Source organism: the organism of the source record quoted next, unplaced genomic scaffold (assembly GCF_019419815.1).
Source record: "Pyrus x bretschneideri cultivar Hongxiangsu unplaced genomic scaffold, Pyrus_bretschneideri_v1 Contig22, whole genome shotgun sequence".
Classification (NCBI taxonomy): domain Eukaryota; kingdom Viridiplantae; phylum Streptophyta; class Magnoliopsida; order Rosales; family Rosaceae; genus Pyrus; species Pyrus x bretschneideri.
In genome coordinates, this window is record NW_025999524.1 from 1,475,686 (window position 1) to 1,491,884 (window position 16,199).

General features: G+C 35.8%; 1 protein-coding gene and 1 long non-coding RNA gene across 3 annotated transcripts; one reads left to right on the forward strand and one right to left on the reverse strand.

Annotated features, from left to right (window-relative positions):
• The first annotated feature begins 10,981 nt into the window (after positions 1 to 10,981).
• On the forward strand, positions 10,982 to 12,261 carry LOC103953489. Its single transcript, XM_009365226.3, has 3 exons — positions 10,982 to 11,452; positions 11,552 to 11,718; positions 11,821 to 12,261. Exons 1-3 carry the CDS (start codon positions 11,164 to 11,166, stop codon positions 11,986 to 11,988), a joined length of 624 nt encoding a protein of 207 aa, XP_009363501.2. The 5' UTR covers positions 10,982 to 11,163; the 3' UTR covers positions 11,989 to 12,261.
• On the reverse strand, positions 12,137 to 14,553 carry LOC125477880. Of its 2 annotated transcripts, none has more exons than XR_007258752.1 (4): positions 14,318 to 14,553; positions 14,126 to 14,226; positions 12,620 to 12,712; positions 12,137 to 12,482 (listed from the first exon to the last, which is right to left on the reverse strand). It is a non-coding gene; the product is annotated as an uncharacterized LOC125477880 (long non-coding RNA). The 2 variants fall into 2 exon arrangements; XR_007258753.1 differs by having other exon boundaries at positions 12,595 to 12,712.
• Between the last annotated feature and the right edge of the window lie 1,646 nt (positions 14,554 to 16,199).

The window sequence follows — 16,199 nt, forward strand, 5'->3', positions numbered from 1 at the left end:
TTGTAGCAGTTTCATACAAACTCTGACTGGAACAAGTTAAATGGGCTTGCATCTGGCCTTTATGGTTCGAAGAGATTTTGGATAAAAGGAAAGTAGCAGCGGATTAGGTCAGTTAATTAAGATACTGTGTTCGGCTAAGTACTTAAATATTTTTAATCAGCTTTCAAATACTTAACTGAACAAAAGAAAAGCTGAAAATGCAGAAGCCTATCCATATGGACATGGCAATGGCACATGGGTTCTACCACCATCAACAATGACCTCACAGTGACCTAAATTAGAAGCAACTTCTGAAGTTTCAAAAGGGGACAAGGAGTCCTGGATTTTGGTTCCATTCCACAATTATTTCTGAACAAATTAGGCAGAAAATAAGGGACAGGGACACCACACGCCCAATGGGACCTCCAGCATTTGCTGCATAGGCCATGCCAGCAACCTCTCTTCGCTAACCTCTTTCGATACTTCATATATATGTCTTAACAGCTCTGTCATGAGCCCTGGTGAGTGGGGGAGGGAGACACTTGGCCATCTCTCTCTTCTTGTACCTCTCGTCACGCAACCACATATTTCCGAATATATGTTAGAATCTCTCACGAGCCACACATGTTTCCAATTATTTGTTAGAATTTCCCATGAGCCATACCTCTCATCACATTAGGACCTTCCAATTATATGTTAGAATCTCCCATATATAAGCCGAAATAATCTGTCACATTCATGAAGTGTAAGAACTAAGAAATCCCAGCTGTATCTTGGGCTTTGAGATTACACTCCTGTACACCATGTAGAATAAGCTTCGCAGGGTAGACAAACCCATTTTGTAAAAACAAACGAAATAAATTTAGGCCCTTAAAATGAGGAAAATTGCACGGAGAGGGCCTGATCATGTCACCGGTCATGTCACTCTCGTAAAGGTAAAAAAAGAACTTTAATGAAAAGTTTTCGATATTATGCATTTTAACAAAAAATCACATTTGTACACTAAAAAGTCAATCTTGGTACTATTTACTTTACCCTTTACTTTGACCTTATCGTTAAAACTCAAAATTTTCAAATCCTTTTCATTAGTTTTTCTGAAGAAAAAAAAAAGTGTGATATTCACACACCCCATTTTACTTTTTACACACCTTTCTAATTTTTGACCGTCGGATTGGATGAATTGAAGAAAATCAACAAATAAAAATTAACAAAAGGTGTGTAAGAAATAAAATGGAATGCGTAGATAACACATCCTAGAAAAAAAAACTGAAAAATGAGTTATTCAATACTAGTTAATACCATCCACCTCACGTGGGAATACGATCACCAATACACAAGGTTTCACTTCTTATAAAAGTGCTTAACTAGCCACATTATCATCAGGTTATCCTACTGAAATTTCTCTTACTAATGATGCTTTATTTACTTCAAAAAAGGCATGTATACAAAGAAACAAGAAAGATCACCAAGAATTTTCAGGAATAATAGATGAGGAGGTTGTTCCTGATAAGGCAAGGATTCAGCCTATTATGTTCTTGATGTGTCTCAAAAAACCAAGGCAGACCCAAATGTTGATGTGATTTAACCAAAAAGAATCACAAGGGTGACAAGCTGACCACCACAAAAATGGTTGTGTCAATTTCTAATTCATCAGCACCATGGATGGTATCTTTCTGCCTATCAAAATAATTCAATTCAATCCACTTGTTTCTGACATGCGGATTTATGCCCAAGGAGCCATTGCTCTCATAAATCATAAAAGTTTGAAAGAGAAAAAAAGAAGCGTACACATCAAAAGTTGTATGGAGCAAGACTGTTTCTGCTTAGTCACGTGAACATAAATATGTTTATATCCAAATTATCCAATTGTTCTTGAGAGTGCGACATAAAGAAGGGAAAAAAGGTAAGTGTTCAAACATTGGTACCTCTTTCACTTAGTAGAGACTGAATGTTGCTGACCAATCATAAGTGTCAATATAAAAATTATTCTGTTAATTAGAGTATATACTATTGCAGGAGTATTTATAATTTCAAACATTTCTCGAGCCTATCAACTATCGTTGACCAATTATGATCTTTAGAAAACTAAAGTTGTCAAAATGTTAATCTTGATCAGATTCTAACATATCAAAATAAAAGCTTAATCTCTTACGGAAAGATAGAATTCCTTTTTTACTTAAAATATTACTCAAGCGAGGCTACGGCTTAATTAACAATATTGATACATCTTTAATAGTGGTTTAATATCACCTTTAGAAAAGAAAAGAAAAGAAAAGAAAAGAAAAGAAAATCCCCTACTCTAAAGTATGATAATCTTTTCCCAACCAAAGTTATATCCACTGAGAAATTAAATAAATGAAAATTGATCCACTAGGTGGAGTGCAATGGAGATGCTGCACTTAAGAACCACTAGATGCTACACTACTGGATTAAATCATATCATATGCTTTTAATAATGTGTTCTTGTAGAGTCCTAGGAGAACATATGACAAACAAGCACTCAAGTTTGGATTATTAGGACAAAATGCAATTTGTAGAAGAAAAACAAAACATTTTGTTCTAAGGTTTATGTGTAAAATTTGGTTACCATCTTCTAACGCCAAAGTTGATTGGTTAAAAACACTCCAATGCTTAAGTTAGTAAAATGTGATTAGATGAATTGACATAGGTTTGGGCAAGTAAAATGAGATTAACTTTTAAGGGGAATAGTGATCCCTTTTACAAAGGTGAAAATGGGAGAGGTCATCACTTCTGCTGAAATTTTTTTTTCTTTTCAGTGTGCCAACAATACCAGATACACTAAGGTCATCTCCAACCTAAGGGTCCAGAGTGTCATAAGGCCGAAAATAACCCAAAAATCATCTCCAACCGAGGGCTAGGCCAAAGGGCTCGTAGAATCTGAGAGGGCCCCACGGAATCTAAAAGGGCTGGAGGGCTGGCTGGCTAGCCAGAAAACTGATTAATCCTGTCGGTTATAACCAACAAAAATACATTTATTGTACTTAATATAAATGTATTCCTGTCGGTTAGGAATTCTTAAAAAGAATTTTGAATCCAACGGCTAGCTGACGTCAGCTAGCCGTTGCTAGCTGGCGCCAGTTACCGATGGATTCATTTTTTTTTTTTTTTTTAAATCTATTTTTTTTCCTATAAATACCGAAACCATTCCTCACAAAATTTTCACCATTCCTACACCATTTCAGTTCTCATATTTTCCTTCCTCTTTCAAAAATCTATCCTTCAATTTTTTTAATAATTTTGAAATGGCCTCGTTGCAGTGAAAGGTAGGGCGTGGACTCGAAAAGAAGATGAAGCTCTTTGCAAGGCTTATAGATGGGTGTCGGAAGATAGTGTAAGGGGGAATTATCAAACAAATGACAGTGTTTGGACTTGTGTGTCCAAAAAATACTTAGAGTTCTATGAAGGCACCATTCCAGTGAATATTTGAAACCATGAGAGTTGTTCTTCAAGATGGAAGAAACATCTTCAGCCAAGTTTGAACAAATGGCATCAAACATTGTTAGCAACCGCAAATAGACATGAAAGCGGCGCTAATTACTACGATGAAGTAAGTGTTTTCACAATTTATTTTAAATATTTAATTATATTACATTTAATTTCATAAATTAATTTCCTTTAATTTTTTTCTAGGTACACCAAGCGGAAGAATTGTATATGGATAGCAGCTCGAAACCCTTTCAGTTTCATAGTTGCTGGGAAATTTGTAAAGGGTGGGTGTTATTTGAAAATCCACCACAGAGAGCTCATACACCGGTGTTCAAAACTGCATCCTCAGCTGCAAATATGGATGAAGATGGATCTCCAACCATTCAACAAATAAGGGTAGAAAATCCATCTTCAGGTGAAGGTTCCATACCTAGGGCTATAGGACGAAACAAGGCACAAAGGTTAAAGAAAAAGGGCAAGGCAAATGATGATTACGACATGAAGTGGCGGCCTCATTGCGATTATTGGCGGAGCAAAAAACCCTTGAGGCGGAAGAAAGGAAGTGTAGGCATGAAAAACAGACCAAGCAAATACAAGAAGAGATGGATGATAAGAATATGGAAAGGAACACTTCGAATTACACTCCAATGAGTAAGGCCTATTTTGATAGAAAAAAAGAAGAAATTATGAGCTGACGGCAATTGTTTACCTCTGGCTATACTCCTACGATAACGGATGATGAAGATGATGTTGATTATGGATATTAAATTTAAGTTGTTGTAGTTTTTAAATATAAGTTAATGTTGTTTTCGAATTTAATTTGTAGTTTTTAAATTTAATTTGTCAATTTTAAATTTTAGTTGTAGTTTTTAAATATAAGTTGTAGTTTTTAAATTTAAGTTGTTGTTTTTAAATTTAAGTTGTTGTAGTTTTTAAATTTAAATAATAAATTATGTTTGGCCCTGTGGCCCTCGGTTGGAGACGGTTTTTTGTGATAGGGCTAAAACGAGCCATATGGCCCTTTGGCCCTCGGTTGAAGACGGAGGCAAATATCTTGAAGGGTTAGAGGGTTAAAACGAGCCTCTAGCTAGCCCTCGGTTGGAGATGGCCTAATCCAAGCAGAGGGCCAGAGGGCCGAAAATAGCCTGAAATGGCACGAAAACCGTCTCCAACCGAGGGCCAGGCCAAATGGTTCGTGGGTCCCACCGGGCCAAAAAAGGAGAAAAGGGCCAATCGGCTGGCCCAACCCAAGCAACCAGCCAGCCCCGTGCCAGGGCGGACGTTTGAATGCAACGACTAGTGTTAAGTGCTAACGTCAGCTAGTCGTTATATTTGAATTTTTATTTTTATTTTTACAGTTTTTTTATTTTTACAAATTTTTTTATAAAAATTTTAAAAATTCTATTTTTTTTTCCTATAACTTCCTAAGCCAGTAAACAACATTAAATAACATTAAGTAACATGAAACAACATTAAATAACGTTAAGTAGCATTAAACAACTTAAAAATTATACAACATAAAAAAAAAAAACATTTAACAATATAAAACTTAAACGCCTACTCCATGCTTCTTTTGGCCCAAAGATGTGAAACAAGATCCTGTTGTAGGTACTTGTTTGTGGCACGGGAACGTAAAATTATTGAGATTCCTTATCGACAAGAAACCTGCAAAGTTACTCACACACCGACACGTGACTCTCGAAATCCGAGATGTAAAATTATTGAGATTCCTTATCGACAATAAATCTGTAAAGTTACTCACATATCCGCATGTGGCACTCAAAATTCGAGACGTAAAATTATTGAGATTTCATCTCGAAAAATTATTGACAATCCATAACGTAAAATTATTGAGGTAATTTAATTTAAGTAACCATAGTAATTTAATTAAAATAATAAATTATATTTGGCCCTATGACCCTCTGTTAGAGATGATTTTTTTTACAAGACTATGTTTGGCATATGACCTTATGACCCCTTAATTAAAGATGATAAAAAATATGATCATGCATTGTTTATTAAAATATTAATTTTTTGAAAAATTATAAGGTTAAAAAAAATCATCTGATCCTTCTTCGATTGAAGATGGCCTAAGAGATTCAATTCACTTTTCCTAAAATCGCTTGCATCAAAAAAATTAAAATCGCCTAGAAAAGTCAGTAGGTTGACTCTCAGTCAAGCGTGGCACAAATAACATGCAATTATGACTAGCCCTCACGTTTTGACCTTTAAATTGGAGGGCACCAAGGAGGAAAACCATTGTCCTTAAATAGCATTCATATTCTTCACTACGTGATCCTAACACTGTTCCGTACAGTGCGTCTGCAACCCAAAACGCAAGCTTATTATATATCCGCCGATCCGTGATACGACTATTTTTTCCACAACTTTTAACGTATATTTTTATCAAGCTCATTGTATAATGTATTTTAACAATTCGAAGTGTCTATCTTTTAAAATATAATTCAAATATGATCTTTGCAAAAAATTGAACAAATCCAAAACCATTAAAACATTCATTTGTGAAAAAAAAAAATAAACGAATACAATTCTACAAAAAATCCATAAACTCTTATCCAACGATCATATAGTTTCAGATTTTGTGATTTTTGGTAGACATGATTTTTGAGGGTAGACTTAAAAGATTGACGGTTTAGATTGTTGAAATATATTACGAAATAAGCCTTACAAAAACATTTATAAAAAAATTTATGCAAAAAAAGTGGTGCCACAAATCCATCCTCATATTTATATCTAACAAACATCTCCTAATTAAAATACAGTTAAGTATAGTTCCTCAGTAAGATTTGTGATCCTGATGCATGAACAAAAACTAAAGCAAGTGACGCCAGTTACAGTATCCTTCCTCTTCTTTCCTTAATTTTGTTTTTTTTGTTCCCCTAATGTCATCGGAATCTTCGACACTCCGATTCGATCCATTGTTTAGAGAAAATAAACTTAAAAAATTTGTTAAAATGAATGGTTTGTGTTTAGTATTATGGAGGGGCAAGAATGTGGAGAAAGAAATATTGAGGGTACAAATGTAGATGTAGATATAAAAGATCCTACTTAGATATTGGGTAGTTTGTTAGATATTGGATAGTTTGTTTTGTTTGTTAAATATCTACTCTCATTGGTTGCAATACTTGTATATATACAGGGTGTAATCTTATTCCAAAGTAATGAAAAGTTTATTACTCAATATGGTATCAACCGCCCTCTGTCTCACGACCTGATCCAAACACGCTTCTTTGCCTGCGACTTTTCTTCTTCCTTCTTCCCGATCTTGATTTCTGAAACCCTAGCCTCGCGCATCAATGGCGGCTCCTGTCTCTTCTCCTTCTGCATCTACTGCTCATGAACGTCAATCTCCTCCGACGACTTCCTTTGTCACTGCTATTCCTCCGATAACTTCCTCCATCACAATTTAGAATATTGGATCCATGGTGCCGATCAAGCTCACCACTGCGAATTATCTCACCTGGAGTGCTCTGTTCGCTCCGATCTTTCGTTGCTACAACCTCACTGGCATTGTTGACGGCTCAACACCTCCCCACCTCAAATGCTATTGGATGATTCTGGCAATCGCACTTCTCTCATCAATCCTGAGTATGTTGCGTGGTATGAAAACGATCAAAACATCCTCATCTGGCTCAATTCTACATTGTCTGAAACCTTAATTCCGTATACTGTTGGAGTTAATTCCTCTCGCGAACTTTGGGCGAAATTGGAATCACGATTGGCTGCTGCTTCTCAATCTCACATTCATGATCTCAGATCTCGTTTGCGTACAATTACCAAAGGCGAATCCACCGCTGCTCAATTTCTTCAACAAATCGAGGAAATCGCAGATGCTCTTGCGAGTGTTGGAGCTCCAGTCGCTGATTCCGAGCTTATCTCTGTAACACTTCTTGGACTGCCATTAGAGTATGATTCTTTTGTCGATGCTGTTCAATTTCGCATCGGATCAACTACAATTGATGAATTACATGGCCTTCTCCTGAGCAAAGAAATTCAGTTGAATAATTGCAAGAAATGTTTATTACTCAATAAGAAACGCATTGAAACCCATTTGTCCATAACAAGAAGAAAAGAACAAGAAGAACAAACCCTACACTAATTAAACAAGACCCTTTCAAAGTCCACTGGTTGGTGTCAAGGGTTTAAACTTTAATCAGATATCAAGAATGTTTTTTATACAATATATATATATATATATATCTCTGTATATGTATATGTATTTACACTGAGCGGTAAGGGATTGAGTTAAACTGTATAATTGGTCAATTTTAATCAATTAGTATCAAATTCGTCATCAAGATGAGTTAAGTTTCAAACTCTTCACTTACAAGTACAGAAAAATAATACTAAAATGCATGTTAAGTTCTTGATTTCAAGAATGTTTAGAGGCCAAGGAGGAACAGACATTCAAGACCTAATCTTTCCTTGCCGCCCCCACAAGCTGCAACCTATGAACATCTGTATTATTATTTTATTATTATTGAAATTTTTGAAAGTCATCCGGTTCTTCTATTTTAAGCTGTCCAAATATTATAAAAAGTGAAGGGATATATACTTTATAAATTTTTTTTATCACAAATAGTTCTTCAAATTAACCAAATTTTTTATTTTGGTCTCTAAATTTAAAAATCAATCAATCTCATCCTTAGGACTTAACACTGCATATCAATATGGTTCTCTGTTGTAACTTGGTCAAACATTCTATTAGTGTGCCGATTTGGTTGATCTTATTATTTATTTTAATTGATTTAATCCTTGACGTTGCAAATCAAGGAGGATGAGATCCTTTTCTTTGTTACTCTTAGTTTATCTTATTATTTTATTTTTGTGGAATATTATTTTATTTTTAATGGATTTTAAAATTTTAAAAGAATTTAATTTTTGTATTTTCCACATGGCACCGTATTGTTGTAGTAGTAGATCCCAAATGTGTGCCACGTAGGCACATAAACAAAGTTTTAACAAAATTCTAACATAATAAATACATTAATTTGTAACATCATTTCAGAAACGATATTAATTGATTTTCAAGTTAAATACTAAAATGAAGAATTTGACCAATTTCAAGAACCAATATAAAAAGCAAAGGGATTTATAATTTATAAAAACATTTTTTATTAATTAATGACTGTCACACCCAAATCCATAAGTAGTTAAGGCCGTTTTGTATGTAAAATTATTGGGTGTCCTACTTAAGTCACCATTGAACAAGAAATAGTCCATTTTTTCATTAAATATGTGAGCCAAAAAAATTCTCCCAAACAGCTCACATGGCTTACACACACAGACGTGACATTAACCAAGGGATGTTTACATATGAACAATATGTGATTATATTATATAGAGAATTTTAACGAAAAGTTCCATGTATGATTTATTTTAACAAAAAATCATATTTTTACATTAAAAAATTAATTTTGGTACTATTTATTTTACTCTTTATTTTGTCTATATTGTTAAAACTCAAAATTTTAAATTATTTCCATTAATTTTCCTTTATATATAAGGTTTTTAATTAACCTCATATGTTTATAGCTTACTTAAATCAGATGTACATTGATAGTCAAAGACTGTCAGAAAGATTGCCATCTTCTCTCTTAAGTGGTCAGGATTTTTGCTCTTTATCCAAGGATAGATATTTTTTTAAACATAGACCAGAAAATTGTACAATTTTCCTTCTTCATTTGCTCGAATTATATGTTCTGCTTGTGTAACATGATTTAGGGTTCCAAATCGACTATGTGACAACAATTGTAAATTTGATATGTCATCTGTCAGGATTTGCTCCCAAACTTTTAAACATGATTTGATTATGGCAGTCGACTTCAGTGATCTTCTTTATTTGTGGGTAATTTGTGATTGTTTTATCTTAATTAGTCATTTTTTTTTTTTGTAATAAATGATATTATCTGTACTAAAAAGGAGAAGTGAATTTAGTTTCACAATAGGTTAGCAATAATGTGATTCAAATTTGCCTTTAACGATAATCAGACCTCAGACCTTTCGTTTACAAGTAAATATGAATACCACTATACCATAGTACTAAGTGATCATCTCAATTAGCCCTTAAATATAACGAATTATAATTTTATAAGTGGGTTGAAACGATTGTTTTTGTTGTATATGCATGTCCGCGACCTAAGTTCTCATTCTTTGGAATATTGAAACCCTAAACCATTACTCAATTACTAATCACCATGGGCGACTATTTTTTTTTTTAATTTTCTTAGAAAGAAACTACTAGAGAGATTATATTTTTAAATCACATAACGTAGCAATAAAATAAAACTTAAAAAAGAAAATCAACTGTCAGTAATCGCATCATATGGTTTACAAAATGTGATTTAAAAAATAATGTCTCTAACATTGCCTTCTTAGAATATTGGTGGTTTGGAGTGAAAACTATTTCGGCAAGTTAAGTGACAAATATTACAAAGTCAAAACAGGAAATGTGTTGCATATTCGGAATTATAAACGAAAAGTTATGATTCAAGTTATGGGTTATCTAGTAGGGTAGTCCGAATAGTCAATATATGAAGTGTTCATTGAAAGTTGTACTTATATGGTGTCAATTGTTACATAATATAGTGAGATTCGTTTCTTTGTGAAATTGTCTAATCATTCTACTAAATGAGGTCATTTTATCTAATTTTTTATTTTAAGTATTAATCACCATGCAATGTGACATGAAAGTAATCACCCTAATTTTTTTTCATAATTCTACTTGTGAAAATATAAATTTAGAAATAACAAAAAATTAGAGATGGGCAAGTAGATGGTTTGATAAATAGATCAAGGTTACGATTAGAAACACTGAAATCTCTAATTAAATATTTAGAGATATCACTTTTATCCAGTCCTACTCAAAATTGCATTGGACACTGAAGCTTGTACGAAAAGTTGTGTATACACAGTGCTTAAATATTTCCACACACACACACATTAGTGCGTTGCTTTATACGCATAGCAGCCGCCATGTTCAATGAGTACTACTCATACATAATTCAAATTTTTTTTATAGAAAATAAATCATGCATGGTTATCAGTGGACGCAACGTGTATAAAGAGTTCCAATCGCACTGCATTTTTCACATTCCGGAATCCGTCTTTTCTCCCATTTTCTCGGTAACCAAACACATAGTTAGAACCTCGGCAAAATAGTGTGTGATGGGGTGTCGTTGTCGATTGTCCATACTTAAAGCAAAAGAATCTTAGCACACGCACGCACTGCCTCTGCCGCTTTGGTCATATAATTTTTTTTCTTACACAAATTAGTAGCTTCGGTTTTTCCCAAGTCCCTAAACCTTGACTCCGTCGATACCGCCGAGCATGTCCTTCCAAACCACTACCATCTAGTATCTCTCCACGTGGCACTAGACCCGCTTCGTAATCACCAAGCCGGTGCTCTCTTACTCGTTGCTTAATTAATGTTAATTAGGTTTAATATAAATCACGTAGCATGAGTTAGTTGGGGAACTGAGAGAGAGATGGGCGGACGGCCTTCTAAGAAAAAATTTTAAACCTTTTTTAGGCTTAACCTATTTTTGCTAATATCTTTTGGGGTTTGTGGGGTGTGAGCATATGGGAGGAGAGCTGTATAGAAAGTGACTTCCTTCTTCTTCTTCCTCTTCCTCCTTATCTCTCTATCTTCATTGTCGTCGTCATCGTCGTCTTCTTTCGTTGGAATCTAGAGAGAGAGAGAGGTTTTAGAGAGAGATGGGGAACTGTCAAGCCATTGATGCAGCAGCTCTGGTGATACAGCATCCGAGTGGGAAGATAGAGAGGATGTATTGGCCTATAAGTGCGAGTGAGGTGATGAGGTTGAACCCCGGTCACTACGTTTCCCTCATCATTCCATTGCCGGTTTCCGAACAAAATCACAAACATGTAGCAGAGAATCATGAGGATGAGCACGGCAAAGCGGTGCGTTTCACTCGCATTAAGCTTCTCCGGCCGAACGAAACTCTCGCTCTCGGCCATGCCTACCGGCTGGTCACCACTCAAGGTATGAGATTTATGTGTTTGTGTTTTGGAGTTTGAGGTGGTTGTTTGGTTTGAAAGGTTCTGTGTTTGATGTTTGGGCTTTTTTTGGTGGATTTTGTAGAGGTTATGAAGGTTTTGAAGGCAAAAAAGTATGCGAAAACGAAGAAACAGCAGCTCGAAGTGCTCGAGAAGTTGCGAACGGAGCAAGGGAAGGAAAATTCAGGTTGTTCGGGCTGCGAAGAGGCAGCAGAAGCAACGAAATCTGATGAGAAGGAAAATATCAACCATGTATGTAGATTTGAACAACCCTTATAATCTTTTCGTTTTGAAAAACTTGTTATCCGTTGGAAATATCAAATACTAATGCTTTAGCCATGTGGATAATTTCAGGCTTCAAAACGCGAAAGGCACCGACCAAGGACATCATCAGCGAATGCTGCTGCTGCGGCTGTTGCTGCGCTGAGGTCGAAGTCTTGGCGCCCCTCGTTGCAGAGCATCTCCGAGGGCGTAACTGATCAGCGATTTCCAAACATCGAAAGCGAACAAAATGCAAAGTAGGCAATAGAGTGAGGGCGAAATGGATCGATAACCAGAAATTCATGGAATCGGGTGCCAAGTTTTCTAATTCAATGTCAATCACATCCTCCACAAAATTCATTCCATGTTGAAAGCAATAATCCATCTGTATAGCAACACGCAAAAAACAAGCACCGAATCTGACATTGTATTAGAAGTGTGAGTTTCCTGGTAGACAATGGGTCTTTTCCCAATTTTTTTTTGGGTGTTTGATAAACAAATGATCTGGAGAAATACAAAACTAGATTAAATTTACACTATTGTTGATTACAAAAGAAACATCATTTTTGCGATTTCGAGTTCCTGATTTCCCAGTCTCGATCAAGGTAGATTTGAGCCCAAAGCCGAGATGTTCTTGCAGCCAAAGGTGCTCCTGGTAGTTCCTTCTCTTTCAGAGCAACCAATATATCAGTGCAAGGCTCTGCCAACAATGTCCCAGGTCCTCCATACTCCTTGTGCAAGAAGTCGCTGATTACCTGGGTTGAAACAACAAATTAAATTGGTTAAGTCTGAGTCATTCAAATAGTAATGCAATCTAACTTTGTAGACGTGGGCGTAGCCACATTAGCTACAGCGGATGTTCTCTACCCTATACATCCAAGTTCGAATCTACCTCCCAGCAGTTTAGACTTTAGCTTCATGCACCACATATTGATATTGTAGGTAGCAACAAGTCCAAACATTTGCCAGAAAGAATGGAAGCTGTCTGGAAAATAATACAGGGGAGTTGAGTCAGATATTTGTCCAAAGGCTCAATTATTGTACTGTTTTACGGGTCAAGCAAAACTCGTGGCCTCACAGGCTCACTCACACACCAAAGATATTAGAAAAGAAAGGAAACAAATGTTTTGCTGATTCACATAAAGGGTTGGCTTGCACCAAAAAAGTTGCAACTCAAAGGCCCCAAGTATCAATCTTTATCATACAATTGGGGTAAGAACTTAAAATTTGAAAAGGAAATCCCTCATATCCCTTTCCCCCTCCAGCCGGTCATGGCTTGCATTTGAAATTAAAAGGTGGAGAGAGTTTCCAGATCAACTTTTTCAGTGCCAATACAATCATCATTCCATAAGAAATCATAGTTCGAAACTAGGGCTCGTCTGGTAACCAATTCATCTTATATCGTGTCATACATTGTTGCCATACACTAATGAAATATTTTGCTCGCCGCTTTAAGTGGTGGTGAGCATCACCACGACATTAATTGCCATTAAATCACACAAACGACTATCAATGCGTTGGTGAACTGGTGACCAAAAATGCACTCCACATCGAATCAAGGGTCGGTTTCAGATTACAGTTTTTCCGAACTTCAACAAATCACAATAGTAAAGTGCAGTAATTATCCAACTAGAAACCAAGGGATCTGCTGAAGTTTTCCAGTCATGGAAAAAATAGGTGACTACGCCTATAAGTGAGTCAGAAATCAAATCCAACACTCAGATCACGGATTAGAGATGCCATGAATGCTAAGAACACATGTCACATCGGTAATCAACTCTAAGTCACCACCAGAAAGTCGAGAACAATAAATGTCAGCCCATTAATTTTGCCCTAGAGAGTTTTGGGTGCACCACAAGTTGGCAACCAAGTCCTATTTCTAGGACTAGATGATCCAGTTACCGCTCATACACACAGTTACATGTTCAGCGTTAGTCAATCATTTTTTACAAGCAAAATTGGGTCCAAAATTTCGAACTCGGGCATTTGCGGGGTGAATACTTTTATCCACTTGAGTTACAAGCGTGAGGGAAAACAATGGCATTTTATTAGTTTCCCTCAAATTCATAACCATAGGCTAAATCATATTTTTCCAAGAAGCTAACAAGGCAGCATATGGTTTTGATACGTTAGGAGACAACCATAGTCAATTTTGCATTTGATTCGGTAATTTTCCTTGTGTAATAGTTCCTACTCCCTAGGGGTAATGGTAGCCGCAGACTCGCAGAGTATCCTCTTTGTACTATTTCCTTAATCTTTTCAATTAACTTCCCTCACATTACACTACTAAAGTTATCATTTTTATCAACTAATTGTTCCTCAGAGAAAAGGGGAAAAGGAAAATGAAAAACCCATTGGAAATATGAATCTAAATTTGGTTACAGGAAGATTAACATACCTCCGCACAGACTGCCTATCACCACCGTGGAGATCAGGCCCAAAAGTCTCCTTCTCCTTCAACAGCCTCCTGGAATGCTCAGCCATGAACTTCTGGGTCTCCTGCAACATACAATTCAACCTAATTACACAATCAAACATGCATTTCATGTTCCAGAAAGAAGAAAAAAAAGGCATGAATTTTCAAACATACTTGCAAGTTCTGCGAATTGGGTAATTGGGTTAGGATAAAGTATACTTGTGGGGCGTCGCCGCCGTGGCTCTTGGCGGCTATTCGGCGGGCGTTTCGGAATATGGGTTTTAATGGCGGACGAAGAATATGAATAACGGCCGATTATGGGGTTTTGGAGGGAGGAGCGAGTGCTGGGCTCCAAACGAGAGAGGGCAAACAACCACCCTGGGCGTGTGGAGCGCCATTGGTAAGGAGTACACGACGACATACGGAATGCCGTATATGATTCTAACGACGTCAATATTATTTGAATTGGGCCGATTGGATTTGTCGTAGAATTTTAATGGGCCAGTATTTTAGGATCGCTGGCTAACGCTTGGGTTTCAGATCTTATGGGCCTCTATGGCTTTCTGAACTACTGTGAAAAATTTATATAACTGTCTCATTAAAGTAGTTTTGACATAACTTGTGATTGACGTATAAGATATTGCATGCTTTTTTAAGAGTTACTCTGCATATAACGTAGTTTCCGTGCGAACACAAGTTGTTCTATATGATCGTAACACAAAAGGAAAACTTCTAGGCGAGAATGTGTTATTGTTGTGTGTGTAAAATAAGTTGTAAAATGAGAAAATTTTTAGATGCAAATGGAAACTCCTAAAGGTTAGAACAAAATGAAAGTTTTTTTTCAACGTTATGATAAAATTTTGGATACCACATGTTATTGTACTTTGCTTGTTACTTAGGAGCCATGCGAGATTATAAATTACTAGTTTACTAACACATTGGGAGGAGCCAGCCAAATTTTTTTTTTCCTTAAAATGGGGACATACTGATAGCTTCGCCACGACATCCACTTTTTGAAGAACCAGGTGGAAAAGGCAACTACAAAACAAGGGAATGATACAGAAACTAAATTTGTTGACAAAATTTTGAAAAGTAAAGGACATGGAAGTTGATGATTGGTTTAACTTAAGCGTTGATAAACATGCTCATTCTTATTGGCGATACATCATTTAGTTTGCAAATTTAGTCTCCCTAACATTACCCACAAAACAAATAGAGAGAAGAGTTTTGGAATAATTTCTAAAGTCTGGTGAAAAGTGTGTCTACTAATTAAACACGTTCTTTTTTTTTTTTTGGTCAACTAATTTAACACGTTAATCCTCAAGCAATGTGAACTTTCTTTGCAACTTTGCATTAATAAATTAAACATTTTGGTGGAATCTTTGTGCTAAACAAAATCATCCACCTCAATTAAAGCGATTGTTAGTCTATGGATAAGTTCACATCAAATTCCAAACTCTCCGTTATGTTCTCTATTTTTCTTTATATTTTATCATTGTTTTAGAGAATCGGTATTCTACGATAAGAGAGTATCAAATACGAAATTTCGAATGAATAATTGAGTTCTTATTCGATTGAGATACAAAGTCTCCTGTCTTGGTTTCATTTTGAAGATTTTCTTTTTGTTTTGATTCTCTTTCCTTTTTGGGTAGTTGAACTGGAATGCACTAGAAATAATTGTTTATATGCATCCACCCTTACTCTTTTTTCTTTTTGTAACGTATCCCAGATGCAAAGACAGAGGGGAGAAGTGCTATGCCACTTAAGAACTAGAGCATGTTCATGAGACAAAGAAACTAATCAATACCATTATTCAATTTCTCTTAATAGTAATACCAAATTATTAAAGGAAATAATTGTATTCTCGTTTTAATTAGGCGTATATTTCATTTTTTAGACTAATTATATGGGTTTGCACCCAAGATATAGGGGTCTATGCCTTCAACCCTCCAAATTTTCAACAACCAGGCCAACCTTTCACAGTTGGTCTTCTATACCTAAACATAATTAGGGAATTCTCTAATCCTTTCTTTGTCCTGATCATTTTTGTAATGCA

What these genes read in the sequence shown, in the direction of transcription:
- LOC103953489 (XM_009365226.3), top strand. Translation starts at nt 11,164, where the DNA reads ATGGGGAACTGTCAAGCCATTGATGCAGCAGCTCTGGTGATACAGCAT. An exon ending in CCGGCTGGTCACCACTCAAG is followed by an intron (nt 11,453 to 11,551) that starts GTATGAGATTTA and finishes TGGATTTTGTAG; the next exon opens with AGGTTATGAAGGTTTTGAAG. An exon ending in AGAAGGAAAATATCAACCAT is followed by an intron (nt 11,719 to 11,820) that starts GTATGTAGATTT and finishes GGATAATTTCAG; the next exon opens with GCTTCAAAACGCGAAAGGCA.